The sequence below is a fragment of the Hyperoodon ampullatus genome (genome assembly GCF_949752795.1).
Source record: "Hyperoodon ampullatus genome assembly, chromosome: 2".
NCBI lineage: Eukaryota > Metazoa > Chordata > Mammalia > Artiodactyla > Ziphiidae > Hyperoodon > Hyperoodon ampullatus.
In genome coordinates this window covers 36812834-36835907 of record NC_136915.1, presented here as the reverse complement: position 1 = coordinate 36835907, position 23074 = coordinate 36812834, and the positions used below count along the sequence as shown (strand labels likewise).

The 23074-nt window shown below is 50.7% G+C and overlaps 1 protein-coding gene across 2 annotated transcripts in view; it reads right to left on the bottom strand.

Moving 5' to 3' along the window:
- Positions 1 to 487: 487 nt before the first annotated feature.
- KDM4A (lysine demethylase 4A) overlaps positions 488 to 23074 on the bottom strand; it is a gene marked incomplete at its 5' end in the record, with an annotated part of 39460 nt that continues 16873 nt past the window's right edge. Inside the window, 11 exons of one of the 2 annotated variants that reach the window (XM_079698123.1) lie at positions 488 to 708; positions 844 to 936; positions 1493 to 1612; positions 5056 to 5226; positions 8235 to 8420; positions 8763 to 8871; positions 10508 to 10563; positions 11246 to 11322; positions 11792 to 11996; positions 13774 to 13955; positions 17487 to 17607. In XM_079698123.1, the coding sequence (XP_079554249.1) occupies positions 568 to 708; positions 844 to 936; positions 1493 to 1612; positions 5056 to 5226; positions 8235 to 8420; positions 8763 to 8871; positions 10508 to 10563; positions 11246 to 11322; positions 11792 to 11996; positions 13774 to 13955; positions 17487 to 17607 (1461 nt within the window). In that variant the 3' untranslated portion in view covers positions 488 to 567. The remainder of the gene's footprint in view (positions 709 to 843; positions 937 to 1492; positions 1613 to 5055; positions 5227 to 8234; positions 8421 to 8762; positions 8872 to 10507; positions 10564 to 11245; positions 11323 to 11791; positions 11997 to 13773; positions 13956 to 17486; positions 17608 to 23074) is intronic. The other variant, XM_079698124.1, reaches the window with a different exon arrangement.

Here is a 23074-nt window from a genome sequence, read left to right as displayed (position 1 = left end):
CCAACCCCCAGGGGCCCTTACTCAGTTCAGCTGAGGGCAGAATTTCACATTTTTGTTGCCCTGGATAGGCAAGGAAGAAAGTAAAGGCCAGGGGCTGGCAGAAGCTGGTCCAGACCAAACATACATACGCACACACAGACATACACACACACACACACACACACACATAAATACAAAAAGGGGGAGGGGGCAAGCACCAGCACCTCTGCCTAGTTGGTGCAGGTGATCATTAGGAAGCTAAGTCCAAGGCCAGGAACAGGGCAACCAGCCCAGCCAGCACAGTCGACCCCATTACAGACTGGGGCCCATGCAGCCACAGCGTTCCAGTGCTCAGCCCATCAGCTGGGAGATCAGCGGCTGCTGCCACATGTCCAAGTACGGCTTGTCATTTCATTACAGTGGAATGCGATGAGGGCAGGGTGAGAAGATGATGGGGTCGGTTATTTCATTCCATTTCATTTTACAGTTCACTTTTAGAGACTTCAGAGATCGAAGTGTCTGCTGTGCTGTGGAACCCCAGAGTGCTTTCGCCTTGACAGCTGGGACTCTCCTGGCCGCTGGAAGCACCTACTCCATGATGGCCCGGTATAGTGCAGGCTCAATGTAATCTTCCCGGTATCTTGAGTTGATAACTCGTTGCCGTTTCTTTTCCTGCTTAACCTCTTTCTCTGTGAAAATCTCATTGAAGCGCATGTCTGAGGCTACTGACTACAGAAGAATAGGTAAGCAAAATGAGCACTTTATGGCCAACCACCCCGAAGAAAAAAAACAAAGGGACACATCCTTACTTTGTTCCCTCCCTCCCAGATGGGAACCAAGGGCACACAGAAAGTATACACTCACCAGTCTAGACTTGACTCTCTTGGGAAGCTCTTCATCCAGCGTGTACACATCATCTCTCTTAACCACAAGCTGTGAACCATCCTCAAACTCCACCTACCAAGGAAACAAAGGCCTTTAGCTAAGATATCCCTGACTCTCTCCCTGGTCCATCACGCACAGTGGCAATTTCCTGCAGTCACAGGAAGGGTTTAGAACACTGAAGTAAGGCCTGCCATGTCTGAAGCCATACCTGGCAGACTGGACACAGGGCAGCCCCTAGCTCTGAAAAGGGTTGTCACTGACCCCTTGGCTCAGCGGTCCCCAACCCCCGGGCTGCAGACTGGTGCCAGTCCACGGCCTGTTAGGAACCGGGCCGCACAGCAGGAGGTGAGCGGTGGGCGAGCAAGCAAAGCTTCATCAGCTGCTCCCCACCGCTCCCCACCGCTCCCCACCGCTCCCCACCGCTCCCGTTACCGCCTGAACCACGCCCACCCCCACCCCCACCCCCCGTCCATGGAAAACTGTCTTCCACGAAACCGGTGTCCCTGGTGCCAAAAAGGTTGGGGACCACTGCCTTAGCTCTCCAAGAGCAAAGACTTCCTCTTGCTCAAGAGGAAACACTGAATTAATCAGGCCCCCTCCCCCATCCCCAACAAAAGCCTTTGGTTACCTGGTACATCTGGATGGGGTGAGAGGCCACAAACTTGGCTCCATAGACTTGGCCGTCTGTCCATCTCACTTGGACTACTTCCCCTTCAGCAGGAGGACCCAACTGGAGACAGTCCTGACTCTGAGGGAACATTAAGGAAGAAGGGTGAAAGGAAGGTCCACCTGAGAGACCTGCTAAGTCCAAGTCCACCCCGCTATCTCTGCTGGCTGCTGCTGCTTCTAGGTGACAGAAAAAAGCAGCCATAATAAACTTAATAAATGTAAAAGACATGTGCCATGATCAAGAGTCCTTCTCATGTTCCTTCAACTGTCTCTCTAAGGGACAGGGGCACAGGGCTCTGCCAGGAAGAAATACTCAAACTTTACTCAACTATTTAAGAAAAGGGTTCTTAGGACTTCCCTGGTGGTGCAGTGGTCAAGAATCCGCCTGCCAATGCAGAGGACACAGGTTCAAGCCCTGGTCCGGGAAGATCCCACATGCCGCGGAGCAACTAAGCCCGTGCGCCACAACTACTGAGCCTGCGCTCTAGAGCCCGCGAGCCACAACTACTGAGCTTGCGTGCCACAACTACTGAAGCCCGCGCGCCTAGAGCCCATGCTCCGCAACAAGAGAAGCCACCGCAATGAGAAGCCCGCGCACCACAACAAGGAGTAGCCCCTGCTGGCCACAACTAGAGAAAGCACGCGTGCGCAACAAAGACCCAATGCAGCCAAAAATAAATAAATAAATAAAAACAAATAAAGTTTTTAAAAAAAGGAAAGAAAAGGGTTCTTAACCTTTTTTTTTTGAAGGAAAGGTAATAAAAGACCACCTACCATGGGACCTGGCAAAAAACTTTAGGACTTTTACTCCCTGCAGACGGGGGAACCCTAAGGATGGGTGGAGTCCTTGCTGCATTCCCAGCAGAGGGCTTGGTATATAGTGGGAGGTCAGTGTATGAACATGTTCATGGCAGCTGAATAGAAGGTCTGATGAGTACACCTGGGAGACGGTCCTTGTGGACTTGGCCCAAAAAAGTACACATTGGAGCGGAAGCAGGGCAGAGAGTCTAAAATGCTGTTATTCCAACTGCTCTTACCAATTCCACTACATGACAAGAGTTAGGAAGGTTCTACACGCCAATTCACTTACTGAATAGAAATGGCTCTATGCTCTATACTGTATTGCCAACTCATTACTGACAGGTACTCATAACTATATCATGTATGAATTCAACAACTAAGTAGAAAGTACTGCCCCCAAAAGAATCTGAAGTGGAAGTTTTAACTAGCCAAATATGTGATCTTTGATAAGTCACTTAAGTTCTCAGATATTAAGTTTTACTACAACAGCAGTTCTCAAAGTATGGTCTGCAGACCTTAGCGGGGGTTCCTGAGCCACTTGCAGGGAACTTGTGAGAGCACGATGGTTTTCACAATAATATTAAAACATTAGCCTCTTTCGCTGCGCAGACATTTCCAGTGATGGTGTGACACCTAACACGGGTGCAACTGCTGGCGCTTCAGCACAAATTGAGGCAATGGCCCTAAGCTCTACTACTTGTTACTGCATTCTTAACCACTGTGTACTCATGATTTAGGAGCAAAAGAAAAAAACCTGGTTTCATATAACAACGTCCCTTGATGAAGCAGAAAAAATTTTTGTGTTAAACCTCAATCTTTGAGTACATGTGTTAAGTACTCAAAAGACACTTCTGCTACATGCTGAAGCATGATGGTTGTCTTGAGGAAAAGCATGCTGTAAGTGTTTGAGTTGTAAGAAGTAACTGCTTTTTTCATGAAACACAAGCTTTATTTGAAAAAAATGACTGACAGACAAACTGTGGTTATTCAGACTTAGGTACTGGCAGATATCTTCCTGAAAATGAATGAAGTGAGCCTGTCACTTCGAGGAAAATGGACTGACAGTATACTGCCAATGATAAAACCTAAGCTTTCGAGCACAAATTACAATTTCAGAAAAGTTGTGTCACCACCATGAGCTTGAAGCTCCCTAAAATTTAAAGATTTTTCTGAGCTTAGTGCTACAAATGAAAATGATATTTTTGGAATTGTCTAATAAAATTTAACAACATCTGGAAGATCTACATAGCCCACTGCACCAATATGGATGATGGCGCAAAATCATGCATGAGTGAAAGAGCCATTCTCAGTGTTAGACAGACCAGAGAATGTTAATGTAAGAGGGTATGTTCACCAAGCTGCCTTCAGAGTCTACACTGCAGCTAACTTTTAAGAAGCTCCACTCGTTGAGGCCTGGTATAGTATCAAAGTAGAATAACCACAATCATCTGAAAGGCTACCTAAATTTTACTCCTCACTTTTTCAATCGCATATCTGTGTGAGACTGAGTTTTCTTCACTTACTTTAACCAAAACAATATATTGCAACAAACTGAAGATGTGATGTAAAAAAGCTTTGCACAATTGTAGAAGAGTGGCACTCTTCTAATATTTTTTGTTTTACTTAAAATAATTTTTCATTAAAAAAATGGATTATTTCAAATCAATTCACCTCAGTTTTCATTTCTAATGAGCAAATATTGATAGACATAACCCACAAAAATACAAGCTCTTTTGGGGTCCTCAGTAACTTCTAGAAGAGTCCTGAGATCAGCGTTCTCTAAGTTAGAGATACCACCTACTTCTCAGAGTTGGTATGAGAAGTGACCGAGATACCCGAGTAAAGTACTTAGCATGGTGTCTGGCAAACTGGAAGAGCTTAATAAAGCATAGCTAGTCTACTGCCACAAACACTACTGATACCATCTTCACTACATGGAAGTCTGCCTCACAACTAATGAATGTACTTTTAGCAACTAAGTTGCTAACGTGGTAGAGACGTGGGAAATACCTGTTGTTTAAGGAAGAAGTGGCTTCATTCCACTAGGCTGGTGCTCGGTCTAACATGAAAAGGTTGGGGTGGGGGTGGGGGTAGGGGGTGGGGATGAGGATGGACGGACGGACGAACGATGGACAGGGGAAACCTGAACTGAGTGCTGAGTCCAGAGCCAGGAAACCTAGGATTGAGTCCAGGCAGGGCCCCCAGTGTCTCAGGTATTGATAACACAAGCAGGCCAGGGGTATCTCCAAGCAGTTTCTATTCAGCCCCCAAAGGCATCAACTGTAAAGAACCAAAAGCAAATTCCATAAATCTACTAAGAGGGCATGGCAGAAAAGAGATAATTGGCTAATTCTCCTAAAATCACACAGCTACTAAGCAATGAAGCTGGTACTGGCACACTGGTCTGATTCCAAAGCCTGGGCTCTTCTTCCACTGCACCAGAACACCTTCAAAGGGTAGTTTAGACTAAAATACAAGTATGTTTCAAAGAACTGCAAAAAACACCAGTTCCTACAAGCTTCTAGAGGAAGCAGGGTACCCTAGTGGCACATGATATTCTTTGTACAGAAAGACCAGTACAAACACTTCTTTCTGTTTGGGGACCGAATGATGGGACCATGGGCCTGGATAGAAAAGGCAGGCAGGCCCACAGCCAGTCTGCCAGTCAGACCAAGAAACCCCCCACCCCAAAATGCCCATGAAGCTCCTTGCAGACATTACCACTATGTCCTCGGGATAGAGATTGTCGCTGAAGGAGCCATCATCAAAGTTGACTTCATAGAAGGTCTCCGTGGTGAGCCTTACCACCTCACACTGGTAGAAGCGCCCATTCTTGTGCTTGCTAATGACCTTCTGGCCCGCAGTGATGCTCTGCAAGGCGCCCTTGGCACGCTGGAAAAAACAGAGGCTTGGGTTATGCCCACATGGAGCTGACAGGCCTAGCAAATGGGGACCAAGATCAGCTGGCTCCTCTTTACCAGGGAAAGATAAGCATGAGAATGGAAAAGTAAAAAGGAGTAGGAGATGGGAGCTGAAATAGGTCTTTCCAGATGTCCACACCCCAGCCAGGACACGGAAGAACCTAGTGTCATATTTTCCCCATAAACATAGCTCCTCCCTCATTCCCAGTCCACAACTGGTCCTTTACCATCCTGTCTCACCACAAACTCCCAAAACAGATTCTTGTGACTTCCCTACTGTTTCAAGGAGCTGACCAAACAGCACCTACTAATTCACGTAGTTTAGACATACATCAAAGTGGACGCTCAACAGGTGATCTGAGGCCCAGGGTCCCCACACAATGCTCCACACAGATCTCAGCACCAGCTCTACCCTCAGGGCCAGGGCACAAAGACTGAGGTTCCCTGGATGTCCTCAGCTACATACTATACACAGCTCCACAGCTCTGCCATCTCTGGGGCCCTCACATCACCCTTCTTCTCATTCTGAACTTGTCCTTGATTCAGATGAAATCATAGAGCATCAGGTGGTCTTGTGTCCAACCGCCCCTCCCCAAGCTGCCCAAGCTCTGTGCTCCAGCCATGCTGGCCTCCCTTCTGAGCATGCGTGCCAAGAGTGTTCCCACCTCAGGGTCTTTGTGCCTCTGTTCCCTCTACCTGAAAGGCTCTTCCTCACTTATCTGCACATTGGCTCCCTCACATCCAGTGTCCACTTATGGACAACCTTACTACCTCTCCTCCTCCATTCCCGTATCCAGCTTTACCCTTATGCCGGCACTTCTCCCCGTTGGATACACTGTACGTTTACTTGTTTCTACGTGTCTTTCAACTACACTAAATGCAGCAGGAGGGCAGGCACTGTTGTCTTGTTCACCAGCATGTTCCGAGCACCTAAAACTGTGCCTGACTTGTAGCAGATGCCCAGTAAGTATGTGAAGAAGGAATCAGTGAAAGAAATACTCAACAGTACCCCGTTTCCTCATAGCACCCGCCATCTACAGCTGCCAATGTGAGGGCATGGGGGGCTAATGATAATCACCAAATCACTATCCTCTTCCAACACAAAGCTCCTATCTCCTTACCACAGCCAGGACTCAATGGTACCTCAGGCTTTTATTCCTCATTCCCATATCGACTATTTTTCCCTCTTCCTAAGCTCCTAACCCACCTCCGCCCACCTCTTGTGCTCAGTAGAACATCTTTAACGAAAAAAGGGAATCCAGGGCTTCCCTGGTGGCGCAGTGGTTGGGGGTCCGCCTGCCGATGCAGGGGACACGGGTTTGTGCCCCGGTCCGGGAAGATCCCACATGCCGTGGAGCGGCTGGGCCCGTGAGCCACGGCCGCTGAGCCTGCGCGTCCGGAGCCTGTGCTCCGCAACGGGAGATGCCACAACAGTGAGAGGCCCACGTATCGCAAAAAAAAAAAAAAAAAAGGGGGGGGGGAATCCAGTCAGCCAATGAGGCCCTTTCCATGGTGGAGGACAGTTTGTCCTCTGGGCTGGTGCTCTACTGTGTCCTTCCTTTTATGATTGTTTTCACCACACTGTTGACAAGACTTCATCGGCATCTCCTCCACTGGACTGTAATTCACTGATGGCACTCTGGCTTCTGACCTGATTACCCATGGAACCCCCGGTTTGGGGTGCACAGTGACCACGCCACCAGCCCTGTCTTCCCGACAGCACGTGGCCCTCCTCAGCCTCTGCTGGCTGCCAGGCTCTCCTTCTCTCCACATCTCTCTACTTCTCAGCTGCTTTCGCTGCTTCCTGCTCCACCATCTGCTCCTTATACTAGGAATCTCCAGAGTCCCGTTTCTAAAGGGAATTAGGTTTAATTATGCTGTTAAAGGCTGATAATATCCAAATCTTAATCCAGCTAATCTAGCTGCCTCCTGGTACCTCAATCAGAATGTTCCAGCGACCTCAAAGTCTACCGGTCTTTCTCTCATTTTTATCTCCCCCACTTTCCCCTGCAAAACAGCCCTGCCCCATCTCAGTTCCTGATGGCAGTTAATACCATATTAGCATCCCTTCCACCTTTAAGGGTGTGGCCTGAGTCATCTTGAATTCACACTCCCTCACCCCTTCCTCTTCCTCTTTCTCCATCCTCTCCCCATGGCAGCCAACAAACCCCGTCAGTTCTACCCACTGTAGGACCCCAGCGTCGGCTGTGACCCTAAAGCTCTCCCTCTGTGTTCCCATTTCAGACCTCACTTCTCGCCTAGGCTAACTCGTCTCCCGGCCTCAAATTCTTATTCCTTCAATCTTTTCTGCAAACCACCACCAGAGTAACTGTTAAGAAAACATATAGCTCAAAATCATAATATTGGAAAAGTTCCCCTTACCTAGTGGAAGAGACATCGAACCCCTAAGTGTGGCAGCCCAGGGCCTTAATCCTCTGGCACTGCCTGCCTTTCTAGTACCATCCCCTGCCACGTTCCCAGAGCCAGTCTCACACATTCCTTCTTCTGAGACTCACTCATTCTGTTTCTGAAGACTTGACTGCCCTCCTGCTCACAATTCTTACATATTGTTTAAGACCCATTTAAGCTTCACTGTTCAGAGAAGCACAAAAATCACTACTGTATGGGGGTAATGGTTAACTCTTCTTCCCATCAGTTCACAACATTTACAGAGCTTCTGCGATGTCCCTGACACTGTGTTAAGTATAGGGACACCCAGGTTAACAAGACATGGACCCTCAAGGAGTTTATCCAGGAGAGGCAAACAAGGAATCAACCACAAGCAGTTGGTTCCACTGGATTAGGAAGCACAAAGCAGGAAGTAGAGGATGGACAGGGGCCATCTAATCCCACACTCGTTAGCAGTCTCCAAGAAGCACAGCGCTTGAGGAAATACTTGCTGACACAATAAATGGAGAGCCTGCAGAGAAAATGATCCTGGAAACCGTCGAGAGGACTCTAGAATGGCGCCCTCCTCACCTCCAAATTAGGGATCTTGTGCCGAAAGCAGGTAATAAAGACAACAAAAGGCCAGTCATCTGGCTGCATCATCACTCCTGCAGCCTGAGCACAGCTCACGTGGAAGGCAGTTGGGCAACGGCCATGAGAACACTGCACACAGCAGCCAGCAGTTCTTTTCCTCCGTTTCTTACAGAAGACACATTTCTACAACACAGGAGAAGCAGGCCAATGATTCCGGGAACTAGGATGGTCTCCTCTACTGTACCCGCACCCAAATGCACAGAGCCCTATGAGCAAGACCCCACCCCCTTCCCAAAACACGAGGGTACACGCACCCTCTGTTAATCTCGTGTCCAGTCACACGCATCCTCACTAAGTAGTTTTAACCAGAGGGGGAGAATCGTAAACCATGACCGAAACTGAGGGGTAAAGGATGGCCACTGGGCCAACCAGGCAATGCCCTCCTAAACGCTATGTTCCCCTCTATCCAGAGACTCGGAAACAGGGAAAGGATGTAGCGTCACAAGCCCATCTCTTTCTGCTTACCAGTTTGAAGCGGGGCAGGGGAATTTTGCTCACATCCACTGGACTTCTTTCTGCAATGTTGACAAATCTCGCTTCCAGAATCGCCACCGCACATGAGACATGGACCCACCTGCCAAAAGGCAAAGGCCACCTCAGTCCCCCTCCAGCTACAAGGCCCTGTGGCCTTCTCTTCTAACACGGGCCTGTCTATAGCGTTTCCTCCCTTACCCAGTGTGACCACTGGACTTCCCAGCAAGTTCCTGGGACCCAGTGAGGTAAGACCAGAAGCGTCTCCACGCTGAGGAAGCGGAAGAAGGTCCCCACCACAACGTCCCGGGTCAGCGCAGGGTCACACTTCTGACACTCACTCACCGCCTGTTGCAACAGGAACAGCCACAGCTAATTGCGTGTGGCAGGTTCCAGGGAGTGAGAATAAATTAGAGAGCCCCATACACACCTCTTTTACCAGGGGACTGGACACTTCCTCAAAATATCTCCAGCTGCGCCCCAATGTGCCGGTAAGCCCAGCCCTCCCCCTCCAGGCCTTTGGCCAGACCTTTCCCGGGGCTGAAGTGACTGACCTCTCCCTTCTGCTCCCTTCCTCCACCTCAGACTCACTCTTTCAGGTCTGGCCCTAGCCCCACTTACTGAGAGGTCTGTTCAACGGACACCCTTAGAGAATTATTAAAGTAAGTTCTGGGCATTTGGGGAAACTGACACGCACCAAGATGAGATTAACTAAGATGGTGAAAACTCTCAGGATCAAGCCACGTGAAAACCTACGACAGACAGCGTCGGGGCTGCGTGGAAGCCACCTGCAGTGTGTGAGTGGGAACAGATTTGTTTTGCATGGCCCTGGAGGGCAGACCAAGGATCATGAGGTAAAGGTGGGAGGTGCAAGCAGAGCCCTTTCCATTGCAAAAAAGGAAGAACTTTAACAGCACTATCTTGCAATTCTGAGGAACACAGTGACCTCAAGTCACGGCAGCAAGTGCCTTTAGAGGGGTGGAAGCGGCAAGCAGTGCAGCCATCTATCTGGAACAGCATGAAGGGGATTCCTGTGAGGCAGGACGCCGGGTGGTATGTGTGCTTCAAGTTCCCACAGGATTTTAGCTGGAAGCAGGGTCTTCCCTGCTGGTTCCCCATAGACCTGGGAGTAGTCTCCCCTAAGCAGCCGGTCTTTGGGGCGAAAACCTCATTCACCTTACGTTTATTTCTACCTCTGAACCACTGAGCCATGACCAAGCACAAAAATTCAGCTCAGTGAAAGCGAGCTGCCGGACGGCCAAGAAGCCCAGCTCTGGGCTGAGTACCCAGAACGCTCTGTAGAATCGACTGAGTAGTGGGTAGGCATGGCTGGGCTCTCCTCAATGTCCCACTGTCCTTCTTAAGGACAGTCGCCCTCATTTCCAACAGCCAGGGAGTCCGCCTGCAGGAAGGGCTCACTAGCTCACAGCCGTGGCCACCTCTGCACCAGCCCCAGGTGTAACAAGGTAACTGTCCTCACTTCCGCCACGAAGCCCCCGCGTCATCTTCACAGGGTCTTCGTACCCTCACGAGTCCATCTCAGCTCCTCCAAAAGGAGGACGTTACTTCCCTCAGAGGGGAAGTTCTGGGACTGCTCAGCTTCCCATCCTTAAAATTAGTCTTGGAGATGCTATTTCAGCCCCAAACAATGTGCTTCCCAAGTCCTCATCGGTCATACTGATGACAGCCACTGCCCTGGCGACGTGCCTGCACTCGGCTTCAGAGCGCAGAGAACTCACCTGTCGTCGTTGGCCCTCTGCAGGGCTCCCCCTCGTAATGAGCACAAGCAGCAGTCCTGCCAAGAAGATGGGGAGGAAGAGTGCTCACCCACCGAGTCATTAACGGCCCATCTGCTCTCCCCGCCCCTTCCTTCGGGCCACGGCAGCCTCCCCGTGAGAAAGCAGCCCACAGCATGCGAGGCCTCGCCTGCACAGCCCTTGTAACCAGGACTACCCTGCAGGAAGAGGCCACTTGGGGCTGAAGTGCACCAATTATTCTCCCGACTTAACATAATCGGCTTCGCTAGTACTGTTAACAACGTAAGCAAAGTCATGAGTGATGCCCTGCTCAAGCTGGGGGGCATTACAGGGCTCTGACTGCCTCCTATGTGGGTACTGCCAGGTTCCAGAGAGAGGGGAGGAATAAAGAGAAAGCCACCAAATGAACCATCTGAGTCCCATTCTGATGCTCCAACCCGATGGCTCAATTCTTTACAGGAGGTTATGGTCCATCCACAGGAAAACCTCTACTTGGTCCTGACACAATGAAGCAAACACAGCTTCCAGACTCCATCGTGCCCTGCCACAGGTGGGCAGCAAACACTCTCACTGTCGTGGGGATTTACTCCAGCAATGCTCGCTGACATCACTGTGTACCAGGCACTGCACAGACCCCTGGGACATAGAGTCCGCATGAAACAGTCCGGTCCTGAGCGAACTTGTCTCACAGGGAGACAGCAACAGCATGGATGCGCTCACCTCTTCCAGGGCATTGGCCGAACACCGAGAACACATCCAGTCTTCAGAAGCCTTTGCAGGGGGGACCCCGTAGCAACCTAACAGGGACACCGAGGGGAGCAAATTAAACCCAGAGGCCAGAGTCAGAAGGTAGACCTGCAACTCTTTTCCAAACACTACTCCCCAAAGCTACAACCAAATCTTACAGAAACCCCTGAATTGTGGCATCAAGACCCCCACGGGTCAGCCATAGAGTATGGCCCACAGTCTCAAAGTCAGAAACTAGATTCACTGCTACCCACACCTAGCGAGCAGCAGAGATTAATCCCCTCCTGGTATCCACAATCAAGGGGACAGCCCAGGGTAGACAGTACAAGCACAGAGCCCAGAGTCACAGGAAACTCAGACTCAATCAGCACCAAACTCCAAGAACAGACACATAAGCAATCTGCACTGGGGAGCTGGCGAGGTCACTAGGAGGTCACAGGGAGGCCAAGAGAGGGCAGGACTTCCAGTCAGACGCCCCCGCCCCTGGGACCGGACGCAGAGAAGAAGTGAGGCACTCACTGGCATGGACCCGGACGCTGCACTTCTTGCAGGACACTAGGATGCTGGTGCCGTCCTCCTCTAGGTAAGGGGTGGACAGGTTGATGTCCGTGCTACACCCAGTCGAGGTGAAGCACATTTCTGGAATCAATGGCTTGGTCCTCTGCTTCTGGGGCACTAAATCTGGAGCACTGCCACAGTTCTGACTAAGGATTCCAAACTCCACCTAAGGAGGGAGCAAGTGCACACCTCAGTGAACAGCCCCGTGTCCTCAGCTCTCCGCCTGCCCTGTCAGCAGGAAGCTGCTCTCTTCCTGACAGGGCACCCGCTAGGCTCCCGGGTGCACAGCCATTATCCCAGAGCCGCTAACTGAAGTTACCTCCAATGACTCCAATTCAGTTTCTCACAGCAGCATCAAGCAAAGGCCCCCGGGGACAAGTGAGAAAAGGAAGCGAGGTAAGAGGCAACTGGGATTTCAATCTTCCCAAACCAAGTGGTAATAAAATGCACTGAGAGGCTGGTGAGGCTGCTGCTCCTGGCGGCTCCCCTCTGCGATGCACGGCCTGGGGGCCCCACCCAGGGAGAGGACCCAGAGCAGGTGCTTCCGTGGGCCAGCACTGATTTCCTCTCGGGGCCCATGTCAGCAGTCACCTGAGCTGCAGCACTGTCACATGGCTGGAGCCCCGAGAGCCGCTCCTGGCTTAGGGCCCTTCGGGAAGAACATTATGTCCATGTACTTCCCTTGGAAAACAGCCTGACTGCAAGAATCTGCTGCTTCTGCCGCTGGATGGCACCATCACCCGCGTTCCAAGGACAGGGCCCAGAAACATGTCACCTCCCCAAGCCTATGCCATTCATGAAACTCTGAGCCCCTCTCAGCAGATCTACTGGCAGTACAGCCTGGCCATCTGCCTGCTTCCCTCACAGGCAAGGGCACATTGAGATCTTTTGGGTTTGCTTTTGGTCAACGGAAAGAAGGAATGAGTTACTAACTCAAAAGTACTCTGGTCTGGGGGGCTTCTCTGGTGGCGCAGTGGTTGAGAGTCTGCTTGCCGATGCAGGGGACACGGGTTCGTGCCCCGGTCCGGGAAGATCCCACATGCCGCGGAGCGGCTGGGCCCGTGAGCCATGGCTGCTGAGCCTGCGCGTCCGGAGCCTGTGCTCCACAACGGGAGAGGCCACAACAGTGAGAGGCCTGTGTACCGCAAAAAAAAAAAAAAAAAAAGTACTCTGGTCTGAAGTTTCATTCTTTGGCAAACATGAACCTGGGGCCCTGCCAGGCTCAGTGGCAGCCATGCTACTCTAACGACCATCAGGGGACTGGTTCTCTACATGCCACCCTGTGTAGGTCCCAGCTGAGACTGACCTGGTCATCTGGCACATGCGATTTGTGGGTGCCTTCCTGGCCTCCTAGAGCTGGACCCAAAGAGACCCATGACGGTGGAGCCATCAAATGCCCCAGGAGTGGGAGGGGCACGGCTAAGCTCAGCCAGGGTGCTTTCCCATCCCCCTCCCTCCTGCAGGCCCTCTGCTCCCACACCTCCCGAATTCCCTTCCACTACTGCCAACATCCGCAGTGGCAATGGGAAAGGGAAGAAGAGACAACACTGGAGGATCTGGCTCTTCACCTGACGTTCAGAACGATTTAAAGAAATCCCCTGCTCTCCAGACCGACTGGCAAGGTCAACAGAGCACCTGGAAGGAATCATCGCTGACTAGAATAACAAAAGAGCAGATTCCTCAGCAAACAGTGTGAGTGCCAAGGGCAGCAGGGAATCCCCCAGAGCCTAAGCCACACCCTCAGCTCTTCCCCAAAGCATTCTCAAGTGAACACCTGCATTGCTGCATGGCTATCTGCCTGGTGAATTGAAGCCTTTCCAACACATGGATGGGGCAGAAGACACTAGGAAAACATGCCTTTCCCAAGCTATGTCCCCACCATTAAACCTAGCTTTCCTCTGAGCGCTGGTCCCGGGTAAACAGAGGGGACGTGGGGGGCTTACCTGATGATAAGTCTGAAAGATCATGCAGACGGCGCAGTGAGGGGCCTGCTGGGCCATGGCTTCGTTGAATTCCTTTTCGGCCTCAAAGTTTGGAGGTCGGTTCTGCCACAGCTGGCTCAGGGGCTTGGCCCAGGCCTCCGTCTCCTCAGCCTCCTCCTCGGGGGTCCCCTGTTCTGATACATCTAGAGGAAGGAGGGGCGTGAGTCAGTCAGCACCAGCCCTGCACATCTATGGCTCTGCCCGGAGAGCCGACGAGCTCAGCCCAGGCTTCTGGTCCCAGGTCTGGACTAACCCAAGATCCTATGGGTGACAAAGGCAAAGGGCAGAGGCGATCTGCAAAAGACTCCTTCAATACTTGGATGATGCTGTGGGGAGCCCTGCAATCCATGGCTACAGCCCCTCCAATGACCTTCTCACTCCTTCCCAGACAGGTGTACTTTCCAAGAGACCCTGGAGTCCTATGCTGAGTAGCCCAAGGAAGGCTCTGGAACATACCTATGGAAGATACCCATTTATGTGTTTACTCCTTGCAACCCAAGCTCAGTGCAAATAAACAGTTATCTCCTCTGCCTTCAGTCATGTTTAATCCAAAGGGATCTGGCAGCTGCCAGTGTATGTGACCTCGGTGAAGGGTACCATAGCGTATTTAGGCCGATGCAGACAATTACAATCAACCCCTGTAAGCCCCATCAATCAGGCCTAGCCAGGAGCCATGGTGCCAAAACTCAAGCACAGATGTTTTCTGCATCCTGGCCAGAACAAGAGTGATCGAGGCAGGAGGGAAGAAACAGAAACGGACTGCTCACAATCACAACAGAAAAACTACCACTCTGACATCTGCTCCGCTTATAAAACCAAAAGTGGCCAAGAATCGTTCTATGTGTGAATACTGAACGAATGATGAAAATGTTCACTATGCTAAATGAAAACTGTAGGAATCAAAAATTTACAGTTTACATTGGGCTTCCCTGGTGGCGCAGTGGTTGAGAGTCCGCCTGCCGATGCAGGGGACACGGGTTCGTGCCCCAGTCCGGGAAGATCCCACATGCCGCGGAGCAGCTGGGCCCGTGAGCCATGGCTGCTGAGCCTGCACGTCTGGAACTTGTGCTCCACAACGGGAGAGGCGGCAACAGTGAGAGGCCCGTGTAACGCAAAAAGAAAAAAAAAAAATTTTTTTTACAGTTTACATAGATAAAACTTCATTGAGCTACACAGTTAAGGCATATGTACTTCACTGAATATGTTATGCCTCAACTGAGAAAAAATGTTTTCAGTGGAGAGAGGGGTGTGTGAAACTAAAAGAGACTAAAGAAACTTCCAAATGCAGTGCGTGACCCTAGTTTGGTTCGTACTGGTTTAAAGGGAAAAAGCTATAAAAACACATTTTTAGAATGAGCAGGGAAAGATGAATATGGACTGAGAATCAGAGGACATTATGAAGTTACTGCTTACTTTCCGAGGTGTAATGACAGTGGATTTTATATAGGAGACAATCCTCCTTAGGAGGTGCCTATCGGTGCACTTTAAGTGAAGTGACTTGACGCCTACAGCTGACTTTCAAACGATACAGCAAATATGCATGTACTTGTTCGTACATAAGCAATGCACAGGGAGAGACAAGTGATTATGGCAAAATGGCAACAGCTGTTGAATACTGGTAGCGACACACCGTAATCTTATTGTTTCAACTTTTCCACGTTTGAAATTTTTTAATCATAAAAAGTTTGAGGGAGGTATATTATGATCTCATGTTATTATAAAAAGACATACATGGACATAATTTAACATCTGACGAGGACAGTCAGGAAGATTAACACATTAAAGTGTTCACAGTAGTCATCTCTGTGGGGTAATCTTGCTGTCCTCTTTGTAACTTTTTCTGCTTCCCCAGTTTTCTACAGTCTACATTGCTTTAGCGCATTGGGGAGAAATCAAGAAGCTAGGCTGCTGCGACCCAGAGGAACTGAGACCCCCACAGGGGCTGGAGGAAGACCCCAGAGGGCTTCTAAGACTATGCATGGAAGTCTGCCTGCTTCTGGCTACAAGGTCTGAAGAGGCTTTCCCCACCAAGCTTATCATGATCTTTCTACCAAGGAAAACAGTAGAGATGGGCATCGACATCAGATCAGAAAGGGAACGTGAGGTTTGTGGAGCAGAGGAAGGGCTGATGAGACTCTGAGCTTTCCGTGGGTGCAAGCAAGGACAGGACAGGGTAGGAGGAGGCTGGGCATCAGGCAGCAGTAAAAAGGGGCCTGGTCACTGGCGGATCTTACGGGGTCTGTGGGCTCCGGGCAGCACAGGAGACCACACTGCGCTGATGGCGATTACTCCCTGAGCTCCAGTTCTCCTCTGCATCCCTGCCTACTCCCCTCTGTCTCCTTCACAGGCTCCTCTTCCTCAGTTTTCCTAACCCCAGCCTCTGTGCCCTCTCCCAGAGCAGCCACATTTCATAGAGATAACAAATACCACCTCCACACACCCCAAGCAACGCTAGAACCCAGGGAGGCACTCAGCTCAGGCTTCCTCTTCCTACCACCCTCACAGCTCCACGTCAGGTTGCCAATCCAGTGGACTTTATCCTCCCAACAGGTTCACCACTTCCCCTCCCCCACCCCTACTTCCACCGTCCTAGTTCAGACCCTCATATCTCACAGAGGCCATGACAAAAGCCCTCTGCTCTTAGATGCAATCCCTAGTAAAAATCTTTTTAATTAATTTATTTATTATTTATTTTTGGCTGTGTTGGGTCTTCATTGCTGTGCGTGGGTTTTCTCTAGTTGCGGTGAGCCGGGGCTACTCTTCGTTGCGGTGCGTGGGCTTCTCATTGCGGTGGCTTCTCTTGTTGCAGAGCACGGGCTCTAGGTGCATGGGCTTCAGTAGTTGTGGCACGCAGGCTTCAGTAGTTGTGGCACACAGGCTTCAGTAGTTGCGGCTCGTGTGCTCTAGAGCACAGGCTCAGTAGTTGTGGCACACAGGCTTAGCTGCTCCACGGCATGTGGGATCTTCCCAGACCAGGGCTCGAACCCGTGTCCCCTGCATTGGCAGGTGGATTCTTTACCACTGCACCACCAGGGAAGTCCAGGAACAATCTTTCTAACGCAAATCCAACTGCATCACCCCTCTGCTTAAAACACTTGCAGGGCTCGGAACGCCCATGGGCAAAGTCTTCTGGCTCACAACCACCTCACTCCTCCTCCTCTGCCCAGCTCACCCTGGCCTGGCCCTGTAACGCCAGCCGCAGCAAGCTGGGTCCTCTGAGTATACCTTCCTGCTTGTCTTTGCCATGGTTACTGGCACTGTCCCGTCTGCCTGGATTAACATCTCCTCCCTTTAGATCAGTGCATTACCCTGTGAGCTTCTTGAGGGCATGGACACATCTCAGTTATCTTTGTCGCCACACATTCAGCACAGGGCTTGGCATCAGTGACAGAACCTGCTATTCTGAAAAATCAGCCTTGGACCTCCTAAGAGAGGGAAGAACTTGCATCCAATTATCCCGTATTAGGCACATTCCAAGACACTCAAACGTATAATGAAATCTGATTATAAATCCCATATCCTGAAATCCTACCCCCTTTACGGAGTATCTGGGAGAAGAGCTAAGCCGCAGGCCCACCCCTGGCCCTCAGCTTGGCCCCCTGAGGTCCTGTCGGAGGGGGTCCTGATGCAGTGAGAGAGGCTTTCCTCTGGTGAAGAGTGAAAACAACACTTACCATCATCGCTGACGCAATCCTGCAACACGAGCGGGTGGTGGCGGGGGAGCTTGCTTAAGGGCTGACGACGGCCCTTGGACTTCTTACTCTCCTCCAGAGAAAACATGTATTCATCTGCAACCTGGACAAACCACAAGAAGGAATCAAGTTGGTCTTGCCTCCACTTCGGGATACAGCAGAAGTTAGTCTTACAATAAAAACCAAGGGAAAGAGCGGGGCAGAGAGACACAGAGAAATGTAAAACCCAACATGGAAAACACCTGACTTAGAAAAAGCCAAAACGACAAGTGTCATGCAAACCAGTGTAAGCCAGGATTATGTAAACCGTTTAGGGCAAAGTTTGTGCCTAGTCAGTGTGGGTCCTGGCCTTCTCAGAAGCAGGCTGAAACAACTGTACCAAAAATAAACCTACTCCAGCTCTAAAGAAGAGCCCCTTCCTTCAGCTCACTGACATGTGTCCACGTCTGAGAGCCCCAGAGGCCCCTTTCCTTGGACCAGGAGGCCAGCAGCACCTGTTACAAAGTACCAGGCAGCTGGGCCAAACAGGTTTGAAAGGCCAGAGCACCCCTCATTCAAAGGGGTGAGGGGTTGCAGACCCATTAAAAAGAAAGCAGGCCACTTCTCCTCATGCACTGTCAAGACCTCAGCTCTAGCTGATACTCTTTGATCCCCTTCTCCAGGGGAGAACATCAGCCAGGACAGAGAGCGCCTCTGAAACTCTGGCCCAGCTGCAGAAAGAAAGGTTGATTTAATGCTGCATTTGCATAATGTCAGAGCAAATGTAATTAGGTTTAAGATGTACAGGACTGAACCAGTAATACCACATCAGAGCTTCCTTCTAATCAACATACTTAACACTTGGTTATACTGATATTAGGAGACACGGGTTACAGCAAAACCCATTGAGCAAAGAAATGAGGCCTGGAAGAGGGCCACTTTGCAACCGTGACCAAAACCAATGCCTTCGAGTGCTGCAGAGAAGTGTCAGCACTGCAGTGCCACCTTGGAGAAGGGACACTGGGCCTGCAGACTCCACGTGCAACTACACAGAACCCCAGGGCTTAAGGCCCACACTTGGAATGTCAAGAAAAACCAAATGCTGAGCAAGTCACGTGCAGGTAGTACAGAGCCTGCTCTTCTAAACATAAATTGAGGGTCTATTTGCCTATTCATTTAACAAATATTTACAGAGACTCTACTGAGTCAGAAGGTCTGCCCGGGGAAGGAAGGTGTGAAGAGATGGTACTACTAGGATGTGCTCCCTGCTTATGTGAGTGATGATGCTCATGGCAGCGTGCCATGTGGTGGAGGAGTGGGGATGGTAGGGATCTCCTACCACTGAAGTCCACGAAAGGCTAACACAAGCACAGACTTTAATCAGCCCTGAACTACACCGACAGTCTAAAGCAGCAGTTTCCAAAATGTACATCAAGGGGCCTGAGAGGGCTTCCCTGTTGGCGCAGTGGTTGAGAGTCCGCCTGCCGATACAGGAGACACGGGTTCGTGCCCCGGTCCGGGAAGATCCCACATGCCGTGGAGCGGTTGAGCCCGTGAGCCATGGCCGCTGAGCCTGTGCATCCAGAGCCTGTAGCTCCGCAGCGGAAGAGGCCACAACAGTGAAAGGCCCATGTACCGCAAAAAAAAAAAAAAAGAGAGGCCTGAGAAAGCCTCCATCAGAGTGAACAGGTGGGGCTCCGTTCCAACCACAACAGCCCTGCTTTTGATTTACATTTTTTAAATGAGTAAGAGGGGGCTTCCCTGGTGGCGCAGTGGTTGAGAGTCCGCCTGCCGATGCAGGGGACACGGGTTCGTGCCCCGGTCCGGGAAGATCCCACATGCCGTGGAGCGGTTGAGCCCGTGAGCCATGGCCGCTGAGCCTGTGCGTCCAGAGCCTGTGCTCCAGGAGAGGCCACAACAGTGAGAGACCCGCGTATCACAAAAAAAAATAATAAAAAATAAAAAAATAAATAAATAAATGAGTAAGAGGTCACTTAAAGAAGGGGTTCTTTGTCTAAAACAAACTGGAAATACCAAATTTATTTGACAGTGTTACCAGGAAAATAAAAAATGTAGGGATATGCACCCCAACACAGGTATACTTACTGATGAATTACATACACCAATGTACTTTAAAACAAAAATAGACTGTAAAAGGATTAAGATAAAAATAAAGTTCCAGGGGCTTCCCTTGTGGCGCAGTGGTTGAGAGTCCGCCTGCCGATGCAGGGGACATGGGTTCGTGCCCCGGTCTGGGAGGATTCCACATGCCGCGGAGTGGCTGGGCCCGTGGGCCATGGCCGCTGAGCCTGCGCGTCCGGAGCCTGTGCTCCGCAACGGGAGGGGCCGCAACGGTGAGAGGCCCGCGTACCGCAAAAAAAAAAAAAAAAAAAAATAAAGTTCCATTATTTGATTCCTGCATCCCCGTAATCTTCTTGCATCCCCTACTACGAAGACCACCTAGATAACAGGCCTAAATGTGAGATGTGGCAGAGACCAGGAAGTAAAGGCATGAGATTAAAGGAACCAATGATGGTGGGGATTTCCAGCCTGGATCTCCAAGGTGAGAGAGACTAAGAGGGCTCCTGTGGATGAGGGGGGAGTGGTAACAAGCCAAGTTAGCCAAGTTAAATGTGCTGCATGTGGTACACACAACACCTACCTGTGGGTCCTTCATCTGGATATAATACCCAGGGGGCACGAAGAAATTCAGCCTGGGAGTTCAGAAAGGAGGTCAGAGCAAGAGCTGTGGATTTGGGAATCCTCAACATCAGGCTCAGAGTTTAAATCATGCAATGGATGAGATGATCAGTGGAAGATAAATTGACAGGAGACCAAGCCTTCCAGGACAGGAGTAAGAAGAAAGAGGAGATGCTGGGGGAAAGGGGCCCTCAAGTGGGAAATCCACAGTCCAAACACTACAGAAGAGCTGAGCAGGCAGCAGCCAAGGGACTCAGCAACTGGGAGGTGCCAGGACTTTTTTAGAGATAAGTTCCAATAGACACACAATAAGGAACTAGGGAGTGAGTATACCACACAGACTATTTTTGTGAAGACCAGGAAAGGAATGAGATGGTAGCTTGAGAAGGAAATTTCCTCCAGTTGTATTTTTAAGATAGGGGCTTTGTGAGTATGGTTTTATGGGCGAAGAAGCTTGTCCCCCAAAGATGCAGAGTCCTAATAATCCCTGTGAATACGTTAGGTTAACATGACAAGGAACTGTTAAGGTTGCTAATCAGATGACCATCATCCTGGATTACGTGGATGGGCCCCATGTATTCAAACAGAACAGCGCTTAATAATGGAAGAAGGAAGCAGAAGAGTCACTGTCAAAGTGAGGTGACATGAGAAAGACTTGGCCAGATGTTGCTGCCTTTAAAGGTGGAAGGCAAGGGCCATGGCCAAGGAATACAGGTGCCCCCAAGGAAGCTGGAAAGGACAAGGAAATGGACTCCCCACAGAAAGGTACAGAGCCCTGAAGACACCTTGCCTTTAGCACCATGAGGCCTATTTCAGACTTCTGAACTGAAGAACAAGAAGATGGTAAATTTGTGTTAGGACACTAAGTTTGTGTAACTTGTTAAAGCAGCAACAGAAAATGAATAGGGGGTAGGAGGTGGAGACGAATCATTTTACAGGCAAGCACTGGAGGAGGTAGAGGGGTCAGAACCAAGAACACCAGAACTTGGCTTCGGGAAAGGAGGAGGCCGCCTCTGTCCACATCTGTTTAACCAAAGGGCTTCCTGCGTGCCCAGCAGATATGCCCAGCGTACCATGCCTGGTGCTGCGGCAACACAGAGATGGTGATATGGGATTTCTAACCGTAAGGGGCTGACAACCCAGCCAGGTCTAAGTCTGCCCTTTCTGCTACCATCACTCTGCCTCTGACCAAAGCAGTCAGATCTACTCAAATATTTGAACATCCTTCCACTTTTTCTCCTCTTCTGGCTAAATACTCCTCCTCCAATTCCTCACAGCCTTTCCCTGCAATGTACTCCAATTTCTAACTTCCCACAGGATTTAACAGAAAGAGCTGGGTTCAAATCCTCGTTCAACCATTTAGCCACATGAGCCCGAGCAGGTGGCAACCCAGTAATAAAACGGCGTAAAGAGCACTGCCCCTCAGAGCTCTTTGTGAGGACGGGGTGGGATGGCATGCAATGTCTCCCAGGCCGCTGCCAGCAAGAGAGCTGGAGCTCCAGGCTCTCTCTTGAGTTCTCTGTTACCCCCGACACATGGGCAGCCAGGTCGAGGTCAATGTTCCTGACGGGGCTTGCTCTGTACAAAGAACCAAGTGTTCTCTCTCCTTCTTTAGGGAACTCACTTTTTCAAAGCAGCCTGAACTAACAAGAACTTCTGCAGCAGACACGTTGCTGTGAAGACTCAGGCTGTGGTGCTTCAGCAGTCAGTCACCAGGGGCCCTTTTACCATGGCCCCTGACACAAGATGGCAGCACGTTAACTAAAGAGCAGATGGCTCGAATTACACCTTGGGGGACGCTCAAAGTGTGGGGAGGGGGCCCACAAGGGTGTTTTTCAAAACCCAGCTGTTTCCAGATATAGACGCAATGCTATTAGACCTCTCCAGGGACAGGCAGAGTGCCTCAGCTTCTGCCCAAGCCTTGACTGGCAGCCTGCCATCCCATCCAATCAATCAACCCTCAAGTCAGCTTCTTACTGGCGCTCAACTTCCATTCGTTCCACCCACGTTTACAGAGGCTCCTGGGCCAGGCCCCGGGGACCACGCCGGTGCCTCAAGAGGCAAGGCTGGATGTGGCCCAGTACCTGTCTCCTAGAAGTGCACCTTCACCCGCCTGTGACAACCGCACCGAGACCAAGACAGCGTCTTAGACACGGAGCAAAGTGCTGGAGGGACTGGAAGGAGAAAGGGACGCAGCTGAGAAGCAACGAGGTTTCCAGGAATATACTGGCTTTTGAAAAGGAGCTGGGCCCCAATGAGCAGAGGACTGTTCCAGACAGACAACTGCCTCTTCCCACCTCAAAACTATCTGCGGCCTGCTGATGGCTGCACAAAATATGAAGGCACTTAAGGCCCCTGAGCTGTACACTAAAAAAGGGTTAGAGTGATATTTTATGTCATGCATATTTTACTACAATAAAAACCCACCTGCAGCCATCCTCTCCTGTGCCCGCCTCTGCTAGAGACCCCAGCCCTCCCTCCTGTCAGAGCTCCCCCGCCTCCCGCCCTCATTATGTCCCACCGCCCCCTCTTTAACGCAGGCCCACTCAGCCGGCTGCCACCGTCTTCCACCCTCTCCTCCCCGGCTCTGCACACACGACCCTCTCCTAGCTCCTGAACCTCTGGCTGCTCTCTTCTGCTTGTCCTTCTCCTTCCCGGGCCCTCTACCAACACCCATACTGTGAAAACTGTTCTTCATGTTCCACATGCCCCACAGGCGAACTCTCCCACACCCACCGACACCCTCCAGGTGAGGGTGACTCCCAAAACTACCCACCTAAGGTGCGTGTATGCACGTCTCCAATGCCTGCCTCACAAGCAGGTCGCACTCAGCATGCCCCAGGCTGAACTCACACCTGAGTCACACTCAAATAACCCCTTCCCTTTTCCTG